This window comes from Strongylocentrotus purpuratus, unplaced genomic scaffold, assembly GCF_000002235.5.
Source record: "Strongylocentrotus purpuratus isolate Spur 01 unplaced genomic scaffold, Spur_5.0 spur5_contig_841, whole genome shotgun sequence".
In the NCBI taxonomy this organism is placed as follows: Eukaryota; Metazoa; Echinodermata; class Echinoidea; order Camarodonta; family Strongylocentrotidae; genus Strongylocentrotus; species Strongylocentrotus purpuratus.
In genome coordinates, this window is record NW_022145548.1 from 420,721 (window position 1) to 446,788 (window position 26,068).

The 26,068-nt window shown below is 38.1% G+C and overlaps 1 protein-coding gene across 1 annotated transcript; it reads right to left on the reverse strand.

The window, feature by feature from the left end:
* Nucleotides 1–1,762: 1,762 nt before the first annotated feature.
* On the reverse strand, nt 1,763–25,649 carry LOC115925362 (complement factor B-like). The gene is made up of 16 exons (XM_030989035.1): nt 25,346–25,649; nt 23,977–24,174; nt 20,866–21,048; nt 20,044–20,253; nt 19,136–19,218; nt 18,309–18,423; nt 17,821–18,033; nt 14,803–14,979; nt 13,639–13,895; nt 10,878–11,019; nt 9,431–9,541; nt 8,135–8,347; nt 7,345–7,469; nt 6,201–6,306; nt 4,858–5,058; nt 1,763–3,524 (listed from the first exon to the last, which is right to left on the reverse strand). The coding sequence occupies exons 1-16, from the start codon at nt 25,401–25,403 to the stop codon at nt 3,130–3,132; spliced, it is 2,787 nt and encodes a 928-aa protein (XP_030844895.1). The 5' UTR covers nt 25,404–25,649; the 3' UTR covers nt 1,763–3,129.
* Between the last annotated feature and the right edge of the window lie 419 nt (nt 25,650–26,068).

Below are 26,068 nucleotides of genomic sequence, written 5' to 3' on the forward strand. Positions count from 1 at the left end.
TATCATTTTAAACAGGAAATCAAGTCGAAAGAAACAAACGATTCCTTTAAAGAAAATGTAAAAGTTCATACTTCTTATTTTCTCTCACGTGTTTTGTTTATTATGACCTTTTCCCCGTTTTCAATTGTATTCCGACGCTGGTCACCATTTTTACTACCATATTCTCACAGAATAACATTCTACATTAAGCAATCATTCGAGGCGTATGCTTACGTATGTAACTGGTATGAATTATTAAAATTGACAAAAGAACAAGTTTGTGTGTTTCAGATTGATTTTAATTTTCATTCATATTATACATTGTTTTGCATAAAGATTACTTAGTTTTATTACGGGTCAAGCGATAGCATTGTGAAAGAATCGTCTGAAATCTAATAGGAAGATTTATAAAGAAGAAACTAATTCATGCATACAATGATCAAAATAAAGAGAATGGACTCGATCTTGCTGAAGACCAAACGCATTTCACACAGACATGGGACTACATGGTCCAAGCTTTTCCGCTATTTGTTATCATTCGAATAATTAATGGGGGCACTTGAAGAGCAACCTGAGCCAGGTGAAGTCATTCTTATTTTGACATTCTTCTAGAGTGAAAAATCAAATATAACGCGAGAAATCCCACACATCATTTTCAACCTCGGTCCTTCTCTTTGAGCAGGCAGAACTGGAGGCATTCTTTCCAATCACAATGCCAATCATGGTGGCTTTCAAGTTTCACGTTCATTTTGTTTCACATTTCACAAAAAAAGAATTCACATAGTTGACAAAATTAGAATATAATATGAAATCTAATAAAAGTATCACATTATATAATATATTCTTTGTAAAGACGTCAAAATTAATTGTTTTGAATAATAGGTAATACAGGGTGAAATGTGAGGAACCTATATTAAAAAGCTCAGCTTTTAGATTATAGGTTCCCCTAAATAAAACTAATATTAATTTTGATTAAAGTGGTTGCAATGGTGAAGGACGTAACAATAATAATAATAGGTGGGCAAAAAGGCCTTAAAGACCGTTAATACTACTGGGCCAGAAGGGATTAGACCACACAGCGAGGTCACTGACAGGTGGCTATCTCATTAACTTCGCTCTCAACTAACATGAGAAAAAGAGGACCATGGGGGACCAACAGGCACCGATTGGGAAAGTTTTCTATATAGAGGGAGCAAGTAGGGACAGTGGGGCTTTAACATAAGATGATACACAAAGTGAAACAAGCAATAATAGCAAAAACAGCAAACAAATTAATTTGTTACCAATTAAGAAATGTCACGTTAGTCACTTTAAAATATTGAGGCCATTGAACGAGGTCATGATTATGATGGCGAATACGATCGCAATTACCTCCTCTGTAAATAGGCAACTACTTATATGTTTCATGCATCCATTGTTCGATCACAATTATTACTGCCTGGCGACGCACTTAAAGAGAATCTTTAGTACAATTGCATTGTGAAAGAAAAGGTGTGGAAAGGATCAGAAACAGTTGATCATGTAGCATGTAAGTATTGGTGTGCACTGCAAGGTTTTGGAGTCATCAAAATCATAATAAATGTGACCGAGTCTTGGTAAAGTAACAAGCACATACACAGAAAGCTATATATGGGACAACACACATGGTGTCGGGGCTGGTACTACCTTGATTCCTTGTCTTTCTATGCTCATTACTAAGCCAGTATACATTTTCTTCCAAAATTGTTTGGCACATGTCATTTATTTGTAATCTTGAACATTCAGTGAAAGTTTCGTTTGATTCTGTGAGAAATAATTTTTTTTTTTTTTTTACCAGAACTCAAGTTTATCTTTAACAGACAAAGTTGATTTGCTATATCAATTTATTTTGCACGAGTTACCTGCGCTGATCAAATTCGTTTACTCATTACCGCTACATTAGCCGTTTTTGTTTAAAAATAATATTGGCTTCCGGCATGCCTTTGCCATTTCTCTAATTCATCTTTAAATCATCGATAGCCATGGCTGTGATGATTATAGAATATGACGCCAGTATATACAACAACAACAACAACAACAACAACAACAAAAACAACAATACTTCTACGACAACTAATAACTTCTGGCTCTTGTATAGCGCTCACGTCAGTCAGGCTTGAACCGCACTCCACATTATTACCCAACTTCAGCATGGCTGCCATTATGAAACTTTAGTATTTCAATAACCATTCATTATTTTGTTGTCATTTGTTGCTATCTGCATAGTAATGCAACCCTCTCACTTGCCATGTTCTTACCGTACAGGAGTTGACATCCATATTTTGATGTTGAGAGGGGGGGGGGGGGGTCATTTGAGATCGCTTCAATTAGAGTGGAATCCACTTTCTCTCTAAAGAAAAGAGATATTTAACCAATACCTTGGAGTCGATTCAACTCCAAAGAAGTGGATTTCACTCCACTTCGTTAAGCCAATACAAACCATTTGTATTATCTGATTAGTCAGTGTTTTTCAATAAAAATTGCCCTACTTTGGCTATGTTTTTTTCTTCAAATGTTTACGCGAAGGCGTTTGCTTCAAAACAGTTCACCTGCTAGATAGACAAATGAATATTGAATCAAATCAATGGATTATTTTGTTCTCACAATGTGAAACACGTAGATATTCCCATTAGCAGCGGAGCATAATATACATAAAATGGGCATCTTCAAAATGTGATATGTATTTCGGCGTGATTTAAGACTGGTGTAGAATGTGTACGTGATGTAACAAAATGTAACTTTGATATATTCATACAATCATATATACTATGGCTATATGCACGAATTCTGTATGTACCACACTTTTTTCCCGCTTGATATTCATATTGCCAATGTGCCAGTATACTCAAACACATACGTCTTTCTGTCTTGCTATCGAATTCAGGTGCAATATTTTTGGTATTCTATTCGCGAACATATAATATACAAGTTTTACTATTGGGCAGGTACCCCATATTTCACATTTTATTTCTTTTCTATGTTTACATGTCTAACAATATTTCATTATAATATATTCTCTTGTTAAATCTATTGTATGAGACAATCTTGTTATGTTAAAATTGGAACAATAACAAAACAACAACAAAAAAATATATAGATTTGTCCCTTTCCACTTTTACCGACTCACAGATATCACTGATTCTCTTGAATCGTCTTTTCTACCCACTCGACAAAGTGTGGAAGTCTTGCGTAGACACCGTAGGTATTCTGCAGCCCACACCCTAGACCATAACTCACGATCCCAACCTGCCTGTAGATACCATTACGACTCACGACCAAGGGACCGCCAGAATCTAGATTACACGCATCCCGCTGGTCCGCTCCCGCGCAAAGTTCGGTCGTGGTGTCGACTGGGATCTGGTTGTTGTCTTGCATCACTCTTCGGCATTCTGTCGCTGACACGAGGGGTACGTCGACTTCCTGGAGATTCTTGGTTGCAGGATCGATCGGTTCGTCAGGCAGTCGTATGTCGCTGTGACCCCAGCCTGTGACTTTGGCCACCCTGTCTGGCTTCAGGTACCAATTGGCTTTTCAAGAAATTTAATTTAAAAAAGAAAGAAGAAAAAAAGTCAAGTAGAGAAAGAAGAGGGAGAGATAGAGAGAGAGATAGAGAGACAGACAGACAGACAGAAACGGAGAGAAAGGGGAGGGGGATATATAAAAAGATTAAAACTATACAGCAAGAGAAAGAGAAATAAAAAGTAAAACCTTTCGAAAAATGAAACTAGGGCACTTTCGATAAGCCTCGTCCATCACTTACTGAATTTTGCGAACATAATAAGTATGTATAAGGAATCCAAACGTGATTCCTTCGGGATATACAATCTCGTACATAATTTGCCCCTTTGTTGTTTTGGGGAAAGTCTAGTCGTATAATCAGGCGCGTACGAAGGGGGAGGGGGGGGGGGGGGTTTGGGGGTTAACCCCCGCTTTTGGTATTTTTTTATGTGTGTATTTTGGTAATTTAAAAAAAAAAAAAAAATGATAATAAAAAACAAACAATATATATATATATATATATACCAATGGCTGACCTAAAAAAGGGAGCCTTACCCCCCTCTAACGGGGCAAAATGTCAAATTTTCAAATTTCGAGACAAAAAAAAAAGTGTCCTCTTACCCGCCCCCGCTTATTAAAAAAGTGTCCTCTTACCCCCACCCCCCCCCCCCCGCTTATTCAGCGGCTGGCTGAGTCGTTGCAAAAATTTTGGCCCGATTTAAAAAAATGTTAACCCCCCTCCCCCTTGAAAAAATCCTGCGTACGCCACTGCGTATAATATTGATTCCAAAACATCACGACAATATTTCCATGCCGATGTGCCTTGGATTAGTGCTTCATTTACTAGACTCTCCATCCAAGGGTTGAGGGTTCGAATCCTACCCAAACACTAACGGCCCTTATATACTTGGCAAGTTATTAAATAAATCCGCATTAAATGACCACATTCCACCCAGGTGTAAATATGTACCAGGCAATTGCTGGAGTAACGATAAGTGCAGGCCCCCGCCCACTCAGTGTTATTTAAGGTACGCGTATGCATCCCTCCTTTTGAAAACACCCCCCCCCCCCTCCCTAAGTCAATACGGGCGGATTTGTGTGTACTATGAGCCGGACTTTGGTGCATGAAAAATACTCCTTTACCGGACATTTTGGGAACACGCATGTCGTCCCTCCGACCCCGGAATGGGGGGGGGGGGGCGGGGTGCACGGCCCTCGGGAAGAACAGCATTGGTGCTACGATGAGACTTTCCTGCGTCAAAATTATTGACGGTTGACTAATGAATTTTCTAATTCCCATTGGCTTCATACGGGGACCGCTCGTTTCCCGTATGCAATGGGCTAATGCTATTAACATCATACCTTTCAATGGATCTGTCACAGAGCTTGGTGGAAGACACACCGTACGCACATACGGGTTGAGCTCAGCTTCACGATCCAACCGCAAGAGGGCGACATCGTTATGCTGTGCACTACCTTCGACGCTGTATTGTGGATGGAAGATGAGCTGGGCAATGTCAAACTGCTGTGACCTTGGCAGATCGCCAGACCTATCTGTCAACCCTACGGTTAAAATCACGGATATGGATGTAGTGAGTTCTGTGAGATTTCCAAAGGATACTGATCATAGTGAAATCGTTAGATCAGGTAAGAATAGCAATAAAACGTATGACGAGTGGCAGATCCAGACTCCAGTGATACTATCGTGTTAGGGTGGGGGGGGGGGGGGGAGGGTTGAGGGGAAGGGGGGGGGAGAGATTACTTGGCCTCTACTGTGATTTTAACAACAAAAAACCCAAAGTTTTAGGAAATTTTACGACAAAATGAGAAAGATAGATGGAAAGATGAAGGTAGGGGGAGCAAATTTCAGGAACAAATGTTGAAACCAGTCAAGTGTTTCACTACATCTCAGAATAATTAATTGATTACGAACCAATATCAATACGAAAGAGAGAGAGAGAGAGAGAGAGAGAGATCTAACATGAGCATCTATCTAAGCCATGGGTAAAACCATGGAGCTCCAAATAGTGTTGCAACTTATTTCATTCTCCCGTTATGAATAATTGGATTTTAATATATAGTAAGAATGCGAATCGCATACGTTAATTGTTGTTAGGTAAGGCAAATATTATGGCTTGTCCTACCTAACAACACGTAATGTATGCACTTTGTACTCAGACTACTAAAATGCAATAATTCATTATAGTTGAATGAAATAATTTGTAAACGAGGCACTTAAAGGAAAGGTTGACTTCTGGGAAACGGTGACAAATAATTTGTTGGCATTTTCATTGTCATTATGCAAGTGTGAAAGAATATCAGAGAAAACATATTCCGTCAAGAACATGGCTCTTCAAATGCCTTCATATTCTAAACATAACCTTTATCAGCTTAAAAATGAGGCCCACATTTGTATGCCACATGTTTGTGTAGTCCCATATACATATTTCTGTGTACAGTTTATGGTCAATTTTTACCAAGACTGGGCCAAACTTATTATCATTTTGATGATTCCAGAAACTTGCAGTTCACACCAATGCGTATCTGCTGCATGATCAACTTTTTCTGATCGATTCCACATTACGTTCACAGTGCAAACGCATAAATAGAACTCAACTTGATCTTTAAAAAAACATTTATGCATTCAAGTTGAGTACATTACGAAAATGGCCTATTGATGTACTACATTCAAGGTACCAACATACCGAGATAGACTGTCGTGGTATCCCTGGTTAAAGAGAACAGTCCGCGAAAGCAGTGTGCTGCAGTCAGGACCCAGTTCTTCCGGATTAGAGAACCACCGCACAGAAGCTAAAGTAAATCATTCAAAATGTTGCAGTTTTGTCGGAACAAAGAGGCAATATTCCACACGATACAGAAAACGTTCATTAGTTGGGGTAATTATAACATGTACTTAAAGCTTCAACCACCGAATCTAGTCCATTAAGCTTGGCTACTAAATGTTCATGTTAATACTCCACATGTTTAAAGGTATAGTTGAGTTTTGTTGCAGAGGGTACTACACAATTTGTTTTGGTGAGATATTGAAAACCTGAGTGTCCAATTTGCAACAACATACAATTAAATGACAAAATCATCTTTGTTTGATCAAAATCCGTTCAGAGACGGCTGAAATATCCATAAATATGTTTGTAATATTTGTGGTGCCCCACAAATATTCGATAATTTGAACCAGCCGTTGAAAAAACGAAATAGCGCCTTATACGTTTTATTCCACCAAATGCCGATGTTGGATTCTTGTTGGCTTTTTCGTGTCGGTTATAATACGCACAACCAGCCGGCTCGTGTATTGATATTATCAAATAATCAATTAATTATGGTCACCCTATTTTTTCGAAAGTGGAGCTGAATAAGTATGATTGTATTGGCTAAATTTTTACACTTTTTGGGTTCTAAAATTACCTTCATGGCAATTTTAGGTCCTAAAAGAGCACTAGAAATGTCATAAATAAGAATAAGAGCAATAACCATGTACTTTGAAGGCATTTGCGGTCTGAATCAAGAACTCAACTATCCCTTTAAAAGGAGAAAGAAACACATTTAAAAAAAAAAAAAAATTAAACAGAAAAATTGGGCATGCTATTCATCTTTTCTAAAAATACGTTTTGAAAATAAGTCCATTTGTTCATTTTGTTTTCCACAACTACTATAATCAAAGTACAAATTTTGAAGTGTACTTTTAATGACTAACTTATACCCAGCCATAAGTGTTAATTGGTTTCTTAAAACTATCAGGATTTGTTCCTACATTCAACGACAAAATTAACTGAATAGAACATAATCTTTCATGATCATCCAAGTTAAAAGATTACACCTCTAATTACTCACGTCATTTGTTGCTGTATCATAAAGAGCTGCTTGCCATGGCCACGCCCCAGACTTAGCGTCCACCCCGCCCACAATTCGAGACCTCGCCACAATAGTATTTCCCGATTTGCCACATTCCTCGTAAGCTAATAGAGATATAAATAGTAAACTAAAATTATCATCATGAAGCTCAATTACGGTCTTGACATTGCCTTATAAGACCTATGATCATAAGATAAATGATTGATGGATTGATATCATATAACTCACTTGCTTGTTTTCTGTTTCAATTTTTCAGTAATTCGCTTAAACTCGTTACCATTACATTTTCTAGTCAATTGATTTGTTGTGAATGTACATGAGTTAAAAAAGAGGAAATGCATATATAGTGAAAGAACTAAGTTTGTTTTAAAAAAACGGCGTTAAGCGACATGAAGCTACTGATTAAACCCTACTCATATAGGTTTCCATATATTGTCTTGATTTTCACGAGGAAATGGGCAATGATGAAAGGGCATGGTTCTTGTTTTCTAAGGAGACCACCTTCCTTCTTACTATGAGCATGTCGGACAAAGAAAGAGGACGAAATATACAGTTCCTCAGGTAGACAAAGGAACATCTCTTCCTTGCTATTATGTAAAAATGTGTAGAACAGGTGTCACATGCATATTTACCTGTTCTACACATTTTTACATAATAGCAGTGAAGGGATGTTCTTTTGTCTACCACAGCAATTGTTGAGGGTAGAATGAGGAACTGTATATTTTGTCCTCTTTCTTTGTCCGTCATGTTCATAGTGTCTGTTACTCACATCTCTTTGTATTAGTGATGATGTCCACGGCCTCGTCAAGCTCGATATAATCCGAAAGATAAAAGACATGTTCGATGATGGGCCGAGAGGCGATTTCGGCAAGTGCTTTCTTATCCGTCTTCTGGCTAATTCCTATGCAGTGTATCTTGAAGCCTAAATCTTCCTTGAGCGTGAGAGCGTGTTCCGAAGGGGCGCCACCTACGTTACTAAAACCTTGAAGAAACGAACGACGTCAAGTAGAGCGTAAATCAAGCACAAGGCCAATTCAATTCAATTCCATTCAGTGCAATGCAATCGGAATTTATTATTGCACAACAATGTAAATATATTACGCTTAAAATGATCCTTTGCTCATTTCTGTAAATACAACAAAAGAACAACGCCAAGTATCTCAAGAAAACAATCAGATTATCGACATGGAATAGCGCCCTCCCCGTCCATCCTCATTCATTGCTACTTGTTTAACTATTGATAATACACCAGTTTACAGTTGTATCAGTGCGCATGAGCAGACAGTTGACCTCGGGTCATTGGCCCCGGAACAGGGCCAAATTGGCCCTGTTCCGGGGCCAATGACCTCTGACCTCTGGTATTTATGCGTAAATTAAGATTGCGCCCATGCAAATGATGATATGCGCGCACAACGCAGCGCGCAGGCAGTGATATCATCATAATTTGCATGGGCACAATCTTAATTTACGCATAAATACATGACCTCTAGGTCATTGGCCTTGTTTAAAATGGCGCACACAACTGTAAACTGGTGTACCAGTTTACAGTTGTGTGCGCCATTTTAATCGGCGAGTAAACAAAGCCAATGACCTAGAGGTCTGTGGTATTTATGCGTAAATTAAGATTGCGCCCATGCAAATTATGATAACATCACTGCCTGCGCGCTGCGCTGTGCGCTCACATCATAATTTGCATGTGCGCAATCTTAATTTACGCACAAACCAAATGACCTCTAGGTCATTGGCTTTGTTTACTCACCATTTAAAATGGCGCCCATGTCTGCGCATGCGCACTGATACAACTGTAAACTGGTGTATTGTCGGTTGATATGTCTGAAAACCGCATTTGTTTGTATTAAGAAATGAAAGAAATCGTATCGAATATAATGTTGTAGTCTTTCTAATATTTGTTCATCCATATACGATTTTGTTCACACTTTCAACAATCTGTTTCTCTCACCTTTGTTCGTCAAACACATCTTTCCAAATAGAATCTACTTAACTATCATTTTGATCTTTTTCTCTCTGTTTAAGACTCCCCCCCCCCCCCCCACCATGAACTTACCATCAGTGATGATGAAGAGAACTCTTCTGGTGTTGTCTGGTGTATCACCAAGAGTTTCAGCCACCATTTCTTTGATGTTGATCAGAGCAGCTGGTAAGTTAGTTCCATCGCCTTTAGGTTATAAAAGATTGAATCATTATTCAACACGGTGGCAAAGATTTTCGAGAAATCGAATTAAGAACAAATTGGGAGAAAGGAAAAACAAATGTTGTATTCCTACCAGCAAACAAGTTCGTATGATACGATAACATTAGCTACCGGAAGTTGACAATATTTAGAGGTCAAAGCCTTAACGCCAACTGATTTCCATTTCGGTGTTTAGGGCTGATGTGAGTGTTTATTAATCACTAACACCAGCCCTAAACACCCAACCTGAAATAGCTCAGTGTATCACTAATACTGTTCGCGCATTTCAAAAGGTGGCAGACAAGGATTTGTAATTAATTGCCTAAGTTTTTTTTCTATCATTATCATTAAGTATTGCCGTCACCTGTGACTGAGAGGCAAAACACGAACTGAACAACTGGAATCATCGGGGTTTGTCTGCGGCATAATTGATGGGGCCCGTAGCCAGAGTTTGATGTTCGGGGAGGGGGGGGGGGGCACATACATGTAATCGATCGACGTGCTGGGGAAGGGGTCTAAACAAATTTCAACCGATCTTTGAATTTTTTTGGGGGGCACGTGTCCCCGTCCCCCCCCCCCCCGTGGCTACGTGTCTGCAGGTACGTGGACCATCACACTGGGGTTTCCCACTACTAGTATACGAATAGTGCAGTGGGTTTGGTGACTCTCCTCTACACGGGGCATCCAGTTAACATCCTATCCGGTGTACGGAGTGTTTTCCACTGTGGCACAGTCTGCGTCGATGAAGAAGGAGAGGGGTTGGATTCGAACCCCTCGATCTTTGGTTCCACAGGCAGACTCTTTAGGGACTTAGCCAACTCGCCTCCTCGGCATATTTTTGCCTTTCTTTAATCCAAAATTGGAACTCTTAAAGTCAGGAAAATTTGAGAAAATCTTGATGGTATGTCGTCATACAAAACGACCAATTTGCCTGTTCATCCATTTCATCATCGAAATTGCATTTACCAAATTCATGATTTTCTTTAGTTCTGTCCTAATTTTGTAATATTTACTTCGGCCTAACCTATATCTTTGATATTTCTGTTCATACAGTTAACCAAGAATAACTTTCTGTGAATGGCTTGTTTCCATTTAATCATTATCGAAAGGTTTTACGATCTAAATTGTATGAAATTTTCTAAAATGATGGACTTCCAGTATATATTTCATTCATCAATTTTTTTTTAGTTTTATGCAGGACCATTCGGAATTTCAGACTGTGTTTTCCTTTAAGTTATACTCTTTTATTTTTAAAGCGATTCAGATACTGAAAAAAATCTGAAGTATTCAAATCGTCGTTTCGTCTTCATATCAGACTTACTTTTGTAATGTATGAGAGTATCGATGGCTGAAGTCACACCATCCGTGGATCTGTATTCGTTCACGTTGAAAGCCCGCATAGATTGAGACGAATAGTACAATGCTCCGACTCGGGTTCCGCCAGCCAAAATGTTCTCATCAAGCTGCGTTAGAAAATATATCAATTATTCTTCAATTAACCCTTTGCCTACTGGAACCGGGCGGTCTCTGTATTAAGCCTAGAGGAATAAGATAATCAAGTAGTCAACAGGTTAACCATCAACTTTACTCGAAACAGACTCCAACCGACCAATTCGTGGACACTGACAGCGATGTACGATTGGGGTTAGCTAATAATGCTATACTTCATAACAGGGGCGGATCCAGCCGGCGACGAGAGAGGGGGCCCAATTCATGATTTTTTTTTTTTTTTTTTTTTTTTTTTGGGGGGGGGGGGGGGGATATGGAACTCAATTTTTTCTTTACTCAACATCCCCTCCTCTTTTACGTATTTTTCTGGATCCGCCCCTGCCTCATTACACAACGCCAAAACTGACGCCAGACAGTCAACACACCGCACAAAAATGAAATTGCTATAACTGCCGCTTTACCCTCCTAATCGAGAGCGCGCTTCGCAATGTGCTTCACACGTATTTGGGTTAAAAGAACAATCAATTCCAAGTTCGAGTCAATAAAAACATGGTACCAAGGGTTTCGATTTGTATCCGTGGTTGGGGGGATGAAAGGTGCCAAAATATTTTCGACAATGGATCAAAGCAACCAAAGTGGTAGAAGCATGTGACAAGTTGCACCCCTCCGAAGCGCGTAGCCAGGATTTAATTTTAGGGGGGGGCGGTAGTAAGCACGCGAACCGCTGTTCCTAGGGGGTTGGGTGCAGGGAGGGGGAGTCCCCCCCCCCCGGCGCAAAGCGCCGAAGCTTTGAGGTATCACTAAATTATTAGAGAAAGAAGACGATTCGTTGGACCGTTCTCGACTCTTAATCCTTGTTTGAATCAAGTTCCCCTTCCCCCGCGCGTAGCCCGGAAGCTCTGACGTTTTATTAGATTATTAAAGAAAGAAGACGATTCGATGTACAATTCTCGACTCTTAATCCTTGTTTGAATCAAGTTCCCCTTCCCCCGCGCGTAGCGCGGAAGCTCTGACGTTTCATTAGATTATTAAAGAAAGGAGACGATTCGATGTACCATTCTCGACTCTTAATCCTCGTTTGAATCAAGTTCCCCTTCCCCCGCGCGTAGCGCGGAAGCTCTGACGTTTCAATAAAGAAAGAAGACGATTCGATGTACTATTCTCGACTCTTAATCCTTGTCTGAAGAAGACGATTCGTTGTACTGTTCTCTATATTAATCCTTGTCTGAATTCAGTTTCCCCACTGAAAATAAGTTGTGTCACAAATAAATTGTGACATAATAATCTTTCTCCAAAAATGAAAAATGTTTTAGGAAATATCAGGAAATAAAACGAGTGAAAAAATTAAAATAATGATACAATGACGTGAATTTTAAAAAGGGTGAACGGAAACAACATAACAACTAGTGAACTATTTTATAAGTCATACTAATGTCCGAAAATCTTTCTCCTTGTCTCCGATCTCATCACGAAATCGTCACAGAGTTCTTCTATGTTTACACTGTCCAGGATTGTCTGATGTGCATGCTACTTTTGTGCTTCGCGCTTAACATTTAGCTCGTTGCTTTTGATGCTGTGTCTTTGCATTTGGCGCACTGTATTTCTATGATGCTGTTGATTGAACACATTGAAAAAAATTCATCAATACCTGATGAAGCCGTATGAGCGAGAATTCAATTTATTCTTGTCTCATATACGGTTTTCTTATTTACTTCGTATATATGTATGTATTATGAAGATGAGATAGCAAAATGTGTATATTGATGGTCATCTTGCGAGTAATAACCATTAACTACTCTCATCGGACTCTCATCATTAATTTTTCTGGTGAATTATTGGGGGGAATGATTGTACAGGCCACCCTCCACCTGAAATATTGGAGGATTATCGCCCCATCCCCCCCCCCCCCCCGGGATCGACACCCATGCATGGTACAATCCTTTTTTCTTTAAGCCAATAATTACTTTGTCATCACGAATTAAATGAAACTCATGAAAAGCGCTATAATATAAGTAAAAGTTATTAGTTATTATTATAAAAAATGTTACGGTCTCATCTGTAAAGGGAACATTGTTCAGATGATTGATAGTGGTGCTTATGTAGCGACTTCAATGCTAGATGTACAATTAAAGATTATCTGAAAATTTGAGTGAAAACGGACTATTATTAATGATACAAATTGGGAAAAACTGATCTGATCGATTACTTAATTCTCCCAACTATATTGCATTTTAGGTTAATGTAAATCGTCACACAGCACTAAATTGGCTCTACATATCATTCCAGACATTTAAGTGTTGACAGATTTTCAATAGCCTGTTTTATGTCTTTTTTCATGGAAAATCGGTTTGGAAAATTCAAAAATGGTTGGGAGATTTTACTGTTAATCACTGTTAGAGGGTGTTGACCAGCGACACCTTCTCAGAAAACCATTAATATCTTTGTGGTTTGAGATTTTTTTCAGGATTTTTTGCATGTTAGAGGGCTAGTACAGTAGAAGGAAGATAGTAAGTAACATTTCATACAGAAATTATGCAATTTTTTTCATCAACTTTCAACTATGTTACCGAGTCACTTTAAAGTGGCTTTAACATCTTCTAATATATTCACATTTGCTTTTATTTCCGTCCTACCTTGTCCACTAGAAGCTTGGCAAATCGTTTGCCTTTCTCGAAGTTTTCAAGTCCAACGCTATTCGACGCATCAAACGCAAAGTAGATATCCAGGGCGGAAGAGTTTGATAGATCGATTGTACGCTTCCTTCGTCTACTACCGGAGTTTAAAGTGGTGTTATTGAAACCGACCCCAAAGCCCCCGTCGATGGCCATTTCGTCGAAGGCCTTTCCCAGGCCGCTCGTCACTCGAGCAAATTCGTCGAACTCATCACGACCTTGATGGGAAACAGTACATTTATATAATTAAAAAAGTATATATCGAGGGGTCAGTGACACAAAGACGTAATTCTATTTTGGCCATTTTGAGAAAAAGTGGTTTATGTGTCCCTGAGCACTTGGGAGTTAAGTCTATGCTTCACTAGCCAATGACTTCATTGGGGGTATTGGGTGGAGTTAAGTCTGTGTGTTTCCTGGAAAGCCCACATTTCTCTGAACATTTTAATATCAAGTACTCATTTTGGCAAAATATGGAGTTACGTCTTTGTGTCACTGAACCCTCGATATATTTTACAAGATAGGGCTGAATGGTGCATTTATCAGTATTATTCATCAACGTAAAAACTATTTCAAGTTCACCGGAGAGAATGGGGAGGGGAAGGGGGGGGGGGGGTATCCAGATATTGATGAGGGGAGGGTAAAACTTCCCTAACGCAAAAGAAGGCCAGATTGTAAGTATCCTTGATGTCTTTGTTAGAGACTCGCTGTGTTAGGGAGCTGTTAGTTTGATAGTCATCTGGTAGTGATTTTGACACCTTGAAATAGGAAATTTCCCTTATTCTAATACACTCGTACGTCATCAGAGAACCAGCCATAATCTCAACCAGTGGCGTAGCATGAGTACACCCATTTAGGGGGCTCTCCAATGATATGGGGGTGGGGGAAGGGGCGTCTCCGGTCTTACTTTTTTTTAACAAGGTTACAGGCTTAGGGGGTTGGGGTGTTTACTAGATGGGAGGTAATGGTGCGGGAGGTTGTCCGGGCGTCTTTTTATAATTGTCCTGTTCCTTTCCTGTCTTTTCCCGGTCTTTTTTCTTTTAATTTTACCCCTCAACAGAGGAGGGGACACGCCACGCCACTGATCTCAACATTCTTTAAGAACTTCGTCTCTCTTGTTCTTCTTACTCATGCATCTTGGCATCTCTCCAGTCCACTCCCCAGAAAACGTACACATCCTCTCTTCAGAACCAACCATCTCGTAACCACCGTTACATCGAAAACGGACATAGGTGTTCACTCTGTACTGCGGAATGGCGACTTTGGAGCCGTGTATGGGGTTCCCCAAGGCGGGACAGTAGTACTCTGTCATGATAATAAAATCAGTTAGTGGGCCTTAACATTATACCGCAGTCACATTGTTAAACTACTTCAAACCTACCGCAGACCGACCAGTTTTGGCCATTGACAGTAATATATATTTTGTTGTTGTCTGCATTTTTGTCGGTCTCGTTGGTGTGACTGAGGTATTACAGTTATAAGACAAAGTTACGAATCAAACAAAAATTTGATCCTAATTTTGAATCTTCTCTTTATCAACGCAATGTAGGCTTTAAGATACAATCGATTCCTTTGCAAAAAACCGAGCTAAATTCATCTAGATCAGATCTGTTCTGCACGAAATAGAGCATTATCATGAACGATCCTTAACACCCACTCCATCAATTTTATTCTTGGATGCGATCAGGTAAACGACTCAAGTCTGCAAAATGTAGAACAAATCGCTATCTGAAATCCTTTAATTATTCCCTGTTCAATAAGGGCTTACACCGACCCACATTAAAGATAAAGATGAGTTCTGGTAAAAAAAGAAAATAACTGAAATTCTCAAAGAATCAAACGAAACTTACACTGAATGTTCAAGATTACAAATAAATGTCATTTGCCAAACAATTTTGGTAAAAAATGTATACTGGCTGAGTAATGAGCATAGAAAGATTAGGAAATCAAGGTTAGTAGCCCCGACACCATTTGTGTAGTCCCAAATACAACAAGTTTCTGTGTACAGTGCTTGTTACTTTACCAAGACTGGGCCAAATTGATTATGATTTTGATGACTCCAGAACATTGCAGTACACACCAATATATGATAATGATTATGATGACTCCAGAACTTTGCAGTACACACCAATACTTACATGATCCATTCCACACCTTTTCTTTCACAGTGCAATCGGATGACCAGAACTCACCTTTATCTTTAAATACGTTAATAATTGTTGATAAGAGTGTAATGATTGTCCAAATGTAAATGCTCATATTTTGTACAAGTCCTGTCATGCCAATCGACACTGCAAACTAATGCGAAAAGGGTGATCTTGATAATTAACCATTTATAAAGCTAGACTAACGTTTCCCCTCACAAGCTACCTGCTTGATTCAACAGTCTCTGATTTTCAGTTGGTCTCTCTCTTTCTCAGACCCCTGTTCCAGGAGATGCAACCACACATGATTGAACTTTCTACAACAGCCGAGTAAAAGAGTTTCAGATATGAATTTTCGACATGGAAAGACTTAAAGCCCGTCTGCACTAATTTATCCAGGGGAATTAGACCTCCGTGCAAGGTCACTGACAGGTGGTTACCTCATCAAATAAGCTCTCAATTAACATAAGAAAAAGAGGATCATGGGGGACCACTTCAGGCACCGATTAGGCATTGTTTGCTATATAGAGGGCGCAAGTAGCTATTAGTAGTTCAGTGGGTTTTAAGCTTCCTCAAGAGGTGGAGACTAAAATTATGATGGACATCTTTACTTTGTTCGTCCCAACTTAATTTGTTGCCGATCAGAATGCCGAGATACTTATCAGAGACCTTTAAATTGTTTTAAAGGGATCCGGTAACTTTGTGTCAGATTCTGAAACAAAATCCTGGATTTAGCTCATGCTGCAATGATAATTATAAACGTTTAGGTCAGTCAGGAACCCCATGAATTTTACAAGCCGATCGCCTGTCTGATTATCAAGGTATTTATGATTGGACTTACAAATTCTGAAAACCGTTTACCAAACGGTTTTCATAACACTACAGTCTATTAGGGGAAAAGGAGTATTGTAAAACCGGTCACTCAAAGATGTTTACTTTTTTGAGGCACTTATTGATCATTTTAAAGCGCGATTTTTTAGGGCTTCAATATTACACCATATCACAGACACTGATAACACGTAGGACCGTGCATCTCATATTTAACATTGCTAAACGATGCCTTTAACCCGTTGACTACTGAATTATCATATTCCCATAGACTTAACACAGGGAGCACCAGGTTCCAGTAAGCAATGGGTTGATTAAAACATAGAATTGAATCATCACTTTGAAGTTGATTTCACTATGATTTGGAGTGGAATAAATCTGAAAGGAAGTAACAAAGGAAATAATCCCTACGCAAATGACTCCTGGAAAAAAGAGAATTTCCGGTAACAGAGTAAAAATAACATTATCGCAAAGACTATACAAAAAACATAAAGGTAATGCAATTTCAATGGCCTTGTCACCTATTCAACTGGATGACATGACAATGACGTATCACGTAATCCCAACATGATGTCTATTGGTTATACAATGTGGTATTATGTAGTTACCAATGAGTTGATTTGATTTGTTCATAGTTCAAGTTTTTATTTCCACATCTGATTTAAAAAAACACAAGTACACCTTATATGCATATAATTATAGATTAACGTTAAAATGAAACATCTTCAATTTAAACCATAATGTAGTGGGGAAAAAACAAAGGCTAATAGCCTATCAAGAATATTCCCAGAGATAATAACATTTACATAAAAAGTTTCTTAAATGTACTAAAACGAGATAGAAATACAGAGATTAAAATAACACAAAGCAACATTATACAGAATTTAAACCAGACAAATGCATTACAACAAAAGAAAAGAAAAGGAAAGGCATTTATGTAAAAAAAAAAAAAAAAAAATCCTAGTTATACACATTCATTTAAGAGATCTTTCTTGAGCTTTCTTTTGAAAATTGATACTGTTGGGCATTTTGTTCCATAATTTTGGTCCGGCATCAATAATTGTTGTGTAAATAGTAACAAATGACAAGCGCCGAAAGAAAAGTCAAACCGTCAGCAACATCAGCAAGCAATCCGTGCTTTTCACACCCACAACAAATACATCGGTTTAATTACCTTCACTGTGGCATGACGTCAGAGTACCATTCCAGTGACCATCAGGTTGACACACCCTCTCACTTGACCCCAGCAGCTCTAGATGTGACCGACACCTGAGGGTCATCACCGTTCCTACGGGCCAAGAATTCGTGGCGCCTTGTCCGTTTCTCGGCGAGAAAGAAATCTCGTCGTTGTCAAGGTGACGGGAACCCGGATGGGGACACCTGGCGACTACATCATAATTTGAAGAAAACAAGAAGAAGAGTTAATTCTTACACCTCAATAGGACTCCATACTGATCCCAAACAAAACGATCGATTGGCAATTAATGTATTAATACTATTATTTTGTTCGATCTTTTGTTGATGATGTGCCAGTCTCGTGGATGTGACTGAGGTTTTACTATTAAAAGAATAGTGGAGGCTCATTCACAGATCAAACTAAAATATAAGGAGTAATGTACGTAAAAGAAATTAATTCTCATTATCAATAAGAGTATCACAAACCTTTGCAGGTTGGTACGTTATCGGACCATATTCCATTGGGTCCACCGTGACTCTGACATACTTGCCAGCTTATTCCATCGACGAGATACCCTTCGTTACATTCATATTGGACCATCTGTGGATAAAGATGGAAAATACTCATTGAAATTGAACTTCTTTTTATTGCAACAACAACACAAAAAACAACAACATCGAAGCACATATAATGAAATAATGAAGGTATGGACGCAAATATGTGGGGAAAAAAAAAATCATTTTCAAGTGATGTTGCAAATCTGATTAACCACTCAATAAAATGCGATAAAACAACCGAATCATTGATCAACTAACTTATTAAGAATAAATTCGGATTAAAAATTATATTCTTGTGAACCCAAAATCCTGATGAACTACTCGATAATCCGGTTTTAACTAGTCAATCAACTGATTAACAAATTAATCAACCGATTAATTAGTGAATAAATATCTAATTAATGTGTCAAGGGATTGTCAACGAATCAAGGGCGAGATGCTTATTGACAAAACTACTGTTTAAATCAAGCATGTAACCCTCAAAGCATTCCCCCAATGAATCGTACAAACCTAATCAAACAATTATAATAACATTTATTAAAAAAATCATCAATCAGCCAAAAAAAGAATTGACAGTCAGAGTATCAAGCGATCAACCAACTGAACATCAAGTCAGTGAACGCATCAGATAAATATATAAATGTAATATTAACGGATCCACAATCCATTAAGAAATGCTCAAGTATTTTGTTGTTGACATTAATAAGTTTGATTTCTTTTGTTCCCCAAATAATGAGAGACATCTAACGACTTACTTCTCCAACATGGTAGGTCCTGTTCTCAATATTGTGTGTACCATTCTCTATGGGCTCCAGGATGGGTGGGGCACAGATGATCCCTGCAATATTCAAGTTCAAGTGCAATTTTATTTCCACTTGAAAAACATTTACAAATCATTAACATAATTAATTAATTAATTAATAATTATAAACGTACCAACATGCGACTCATTGATTGAGAGTTACAGGTCTATACATGTACTGGGTCCGTAGGAAAGAGAGTGGCTCCCGCACCAACCCCCTTTTTTAGAATTAATATACATCATTTAACGTTTTTGTTTTGCCGTTTTGCCTAATTAATCAAACAACACATTAGAATTGGTGAGTGATTTTTTTTTTAAACCTCTCCTTTTGAAATGATTTAAACATCAACTCACACGATACCTCACAGGTGGTATGGTAATTTATTGCCACTGATTTAAACCAGTAGGGGGGGGGGGTGGCTCCATTGGTTGATTGATTGATTCTTATTCGACAAGCTTCCAACCTACACCAATATACAATACTAACAGATCAAAATTAAGTCAGCTTGGACAGGAGAAAGATTAAAAGGATGAAAAATAATAATGAACCCTTATGCAAGTTACACTTTACCAACAAAAGAAGAAGGGGAAGATGCATCCCTTTATTTTACGTCCGTAACAAATTAAACATTTGATATGATTCCAATCTCATTTCAATTTGTCAAAAAGGACGGGGATGCAGAGGTGCCCCTACGGTGTATGAATTCACCCGACCTATTTTTTTCGACGCCCCTCCATCTGCCCATCCGCTACCCGCGTTTTGCAAAATACAGAGCCCCCCCCCCCCAGACAGATTTCAATCAATTTAGTTCAACTCGTTAATATTATATTATGTACAAGAAAATGAACACTGAACCTTACTGTTGCATTCTGGGACATCCGCATCCGCTTCCCAGGTGCCATTCTGACACGTGATTGTGACGTCCCCGGTTGGATGGTATCCTGTTTGGCAGGTATAGTTGAACACTGTGCGTTCGGTGTAGAGATCACCGTGTTTGATTCCAGAGTTTTCAACAAGAACCAAGGCTAGCATCCCGGATGGTTCGTTTGGGTCAGGGCATGATGGAGGTCCTAGAAATTTCAAGAACAAAATTTAGACGATATTTTTCGAATATTAGTGAAATAATGACGGGCAAAATAGCAAGATGCTTTAATGATGACAAATTACCCTCGTTTTTTTGCAAACAGTGATATATCTACATTCATTTTCTCTTTACCAACTGCCCAATATTTAAAATATTTCATACAGTATTGAGTTTAGAAAATATTGCAGAAACGAAGGGAGCAAAACCCCGAAAGGAGGAGCTCAATTGGGAACACCATATGGACAATTCAAGTAAGGCTTACGTTGAATAAACATTGTTATATGAATATGTTTTGTACAAGTCAAAGCAAAGAATTCGAGAATTTAGAAGGAGATTCAATTCACGAGGAAAAAGTATAGGAGAAAATTGACATGCACAGACCAATGATGCTATTTAAACGGATATCACAGGCCATATTGTTAAAAGCTTATTCTCTAGAGTATATGAGTTAGGCCAGCGCATGGTAACAGAGAAATTTATAAACTTGAGTCAACTTCAAATGTGCAGATTTAATCAATTTCCAATCAGCGATAATATTGATTATCGAAAAACAGATAACATTTAAACGTTTATATAGTTACGTTTAATAGAAACTTACTGAAACATCGAGGTACATCTCCCTGCCAACTACCCGTAGTCTCGTTGCAGACCACCGTTCTTTGTCCATGGAGCTCGAAACCAGGGTTACAGCGATACACAGCAATGCTTCTTGCAGATTTACCACGCATGCGCATATACCCGTTGACAGGGCTCTCGGGAGGACGAAAACATACTAGCGGAGCTGGAATAACAGAGATATTATATATAAATTAAAATTAAATTTAAATGAACAGCTGCAACATAAAAATCTTATGTCACAAGGTTTTAAACGACCGTGTCTTATTAAAATCAAATTGATATGAAACAATTAAAACGTACGAATCGTATGTTACATGGTTGTAAGCTTTTGTTATCAAAATTAAATTGATATGAAACAATTAAAGCATACAATATTCTTAATCAAATATTGAAATTCATTCGTAAGTAACTTTACCAAAATTTTGAAAAGAACAAGAAAAACCTTAAAATATTAATGACTATAAATAACTTACAGGATAGACGAAAGAAAAAATGGTTTCCCATCTTATTTTATGCCAGAAACACTAAACTGACAAATGATCAACTTGCTAATTTATTTCTCCAATAGGGGCCTATTGCTTATATCCTCACGTCACTATGTCTTACTCGAACATTCCATTCAGGATTGTTGCAGCAATTTCATCCTTTTTTCTCAAACAAGAGAAGAAGAAATTGTTGACATAGTACGTTATATAAAAATGATTAACAGTTGTGGTTTTGAAGAAATTATCTATCATATATCTTCTCTTCTTTCATATATTTTTTAAATTTTCTGTAAATACAGGGAATCTCACTAATAAATTTGAAATTAGGAAATTATTCCAGTACTTAAAAAAGATGACCGTCAATCATTTTCTTACTATCGACCAATTCCACAACTTCATTTGCGTTTCTAAAATACTTGAAAGAATCATTTATAGCGGATTTATTTCCCATTAAATAACATTTATCTGTTAAGTAACTCTCAATATGGCTTCAGATGTAATCACTCTGACTCATGACTCTGCTCGTATTACATGACAGATTTACTAATAAGATTAATCACAAACTTCACTCTGTTGGAATATCTCTTGATCTTTCTAAAGCGTTCGATTTAGTTAACCATGAAATCATTTTGTCCAAACTCCCAGACTTTGGAATACCTGAAATTTGTCTTAATTAGTTTAAAGAATACCTATGTGATCGGTTCCAATACACTTCATGTAACATATACAATTCTCCTTTAAAATAAAGTCAATTCTCATTTTGTTATATTTCAATGATTTATGCACTGTCTCATCATTTCTTGATGTTTTGTTATTTTTGCAGAAGATACTACATTGATGTATTTACATAGTAACTTAAATCAGTTGATTTCTTTTGCAAATATTTTAACTGTGTATTGATATCAGATTTGTTCACAATGCAATGCAATAATAGTAAACTACTCAAAATGCAATGTGTGATGTTATCAAGTTAGAAATTAATGATATTCAACTTATTACTTCTACTTCCACAATATTCCTTTGCGTTTTACTGGATACCGTACTGAACATTGTCAAAGCAGATCTAAGAATGTTTATATATTGTTCAAACTAAGCTACATTCTATCTGAAAGGCATTTGGTTGTGTTGTGTGACTCGTTAATTCTCCCATATTATTGCAATATTTGATGAGTTAGTTCATGAAATTCTAAACCTGAACCCATTCATAAGTTACAAAAAAAAAAACTTTGAATTTGTTTCTCATCTTCCTTCCTGTCTTCATCAAATCCAATTTTTAACAATCTAAAGACTTTTAATTTAGTAAGACATACACGAATGTCAAATTGCTGTATTTATGTTTAAGATAAAAGAAAATACAGTTCCAACCAAAATTGCAATTTCTTGTTTTGTTAATGTGAATATAAGATAAATTTACATAATTATGATACTTGATCTGGTTGCAAATTACATTTGAAAAAAGCTTATTCCACCAATTTGTTACAATCCTTCAGGCGCCAAGGTCCTCGAATTTGGAATTAACTTGAGAAAGTAATTAAATCTGCTACAACTTTGAATACGTTCAAAGACAAGTAAGGAAAATATCTTCTTGTCAAAAGAATAAAGTGTCGAAGTCAATTGATATAAAATGATCATCCCATTTATGTACTTCCACTTTTCTGTCGTTTAAACTTTTGTCTGAATTCCCCACCCCTCTCTCTCTCTCTCTCAACCGCGAAATCATTCAAGCAACGTCCTGGAGCAGGGCAAATTCAGCGATTGGGGCTGGTGTGATCATATCACCACATCATAGTTTAGTACGAAATTGTTTGGAACCTGCAACCTTGACAACTTGGCCACTATGACGTCATACTTAGGTACTAAATAGGCGTAAGCATTGAAATCATCCATAGAATAAACAGTGGGGCCACAACACAACATAAGGAAACAATACTTCCGTTTTGGCTGGTCAAACTTCCTGATTTTCCCGGATTTTAATTTGAGTTTTTTTCCCCTCCTAAATCCCTTGACTTTCACTGACTGAAAACAAAAAGGAGAACTATTTTTCCGAGATAATTGTGAACCCTGTGAAACAATCGAACCTATGCATATATTCCAGGGATAAATGTATGTTAGAAATAAATCTTCAGTTTGTAACTCTACGACGTTTCGAGGGAAAGATGTGGGTATGGACATAAAAGGGCAACGTTTTAGCACCCTTGATGATAAGGGTTGACAATGAAAGGGTTGACATATCAAGCATCCAGAGAGTTGGTATAAATTCAAGAGGAAAGCCCTCAGTGGTGCTCCGTGCTATTGTACATGATCAGCTGGAATTTAGAACAAGTCTTCATTTCTTAGTATGTTTATGATATGCCTATACATTTAAAGGCACACTGTCCTACTTGTAGCTACTTGCTCCCTCTATATAGAAAACTTCCCCAATCGGTGCCTGTTGGTCCCCCATGATCCTCTTTTTCTTATGTTAAATGAGAGCTGAGTTAATGAGATAGCCACCTGTCACAGTGGCCTCGCTGGCTCTCTGGGTGGTCTAATCCCTTCTAGCTGAAGTAGTAAAGCCTGCCTTTAAAGCTAACTCAGTAATATTATCTTGGATTAAATTGAATTACCGTGGCAATATGGGTAGTCACTCCACTTTCCGTTGTCCTGGCAGATAATGAACTCATCTCCTACAAGCGTTGCGTTAGGCTCACACTCTGCGCGCACGATGTAATTCACAGGGAGATGCGTCAATCCATAGTCTGTACTGTTCTGATATTCGTAACGTCCTTTCCGTAAACTCCTCGGTCGACGACAGCTAGTACCCTCTGAAAGAATGCCAAATACAATGTATGATTACTGGAAAAGAAGCATGCGGACATATTAAATAACATAATAAGGAAGTTGATATTCGATCCATGGTTTCCCTTATTCTACACAATTTTTGGGGGGGAATAAAGTAGGCCTACTTCCAATGAACATCAAACTTGTCCAAAGCGGCGACATCGCCATCTTAAGATTCACATTCTGACCGGCGAAGATGAAATATTGAGCCATTATCATTTTATAAGAATAGTTTGTTCTTCCGCTCAAATCTAGCCATTGTATTGTCATATGTGTCACTGTTAAACAAATCAGTTGTGCACTTGCTACCAGGTTATTTGTTGATGCCCGTTGTCAACCTTTTTACTCTAAGTTCCCCTTTTTTTCTTTTATTTCCCCCTTTCTTCGTCTATTATTCTCTTTCTTTGTGGTGTTTTGTTCTAAGGCGTATCCAACACAAGCCTATGTTTTTAGGATATATACCGTCTCCCTTTCGTTAAAATTATTTGTCGTCTTAAGAATGGTTATGTTACCATGCATGTAGAAATGTATTACTTGAGTATTACGAGTTGATATGAAAAACAGAAATGGAAGAAAATAAATGTTACTTTGAATTGAATGGAATTGAATTGATGGTTCAGTGGTAGAGCAGTGGTCTCGTAACCGGAAGGTCTCTGGTTCGAAACTAATAAGTCGATGCGCTATAGTGCCCTTTAGTTAGGCATTAATCCTCATTACCAAGTCCCTTGGAGAGGACTCAAGGCCGTCAATCCCCTGGCTACTTACTTACAAGCATACACACTGTCTTAGCAGTCAGGTAAAACACACAATACTGATAAACACTGTTCGACCATAATTATGTAACACTGTCTCACCCAACTATGCCTCGCCGTCAAATTAAACAAACAGGGACTTTTAGAATTGCACAACGACATCGTGGATTGCTACGGTCGACGTCCTTTTAATGCATTGCCTTGAATTGGACGTCACACGTATCAGTCCACGCAAATCTAAAAGTCCCTAATATCCCAATCAAATCGACGGGAACAAGCACCCGACCGACTATAGCCCGAACCACCCCGAATAACAAAGAATCATTCGGGTTGGAGTCGGGTTGTAGTCGGTTTGGAGTCGGTTTTGGAGGTTTGTGGCTGGGTTCTAATTAATAACTCTCACCTGCAGAGGAGCAGAGGATTCCCAAGATGGCGGCTACGATGATCGCCAAGAACGTCATGTCACCAATCAGCGGATCTCCTTCTCAGCTAAACAAACTCCAGCTGTACAATACACGAAATCAACAAACGAAATTTAGAACGAAATCAATCGCATACAAATCTGGCAATGAAAACGGGGATGATGCACTAGTTCGGGTGGGTGAACATGGAGTGGGCAAGTTGGCTTCCAAAGCCGGGCTGAAAGATCAAATTTGAAAGCTGGTAAAAGCTTCTTCCGAGAAATTAAGGTCAGGAAGTTTAATTGATGTTCAAACTTCAAAGAAAGACCTTTTATATCCATGATGAAATATGACGAAGGGAAATTAGAAAAACATTTGGTATATTTTGTCCTTGAGTTGCGAATACGAATGCGATCATTGCAGTACGTGACGATATCGCTTAGTTTAATGGCTATAGTCATTCCGGTGATAGATTTGGATAAAATTATTCTCAAATCATAGACTGATGGGTAAACAAAAAGAAGGAAGAAGACCAAAAAAGAGAAATGAGATAAATGTATCCCGTTTGTTAGCCAAATCCCTCAAATGCAACGCATGTTTAGATATAATTGAATAGATATTATACAACATGTACAAAGTCACCTTTTCTCCAGATTTTATATTCTCAGTTTATCATCACCAGGTTCATGAGTGGTTATACCAATCATTATGGACACTACCATGTC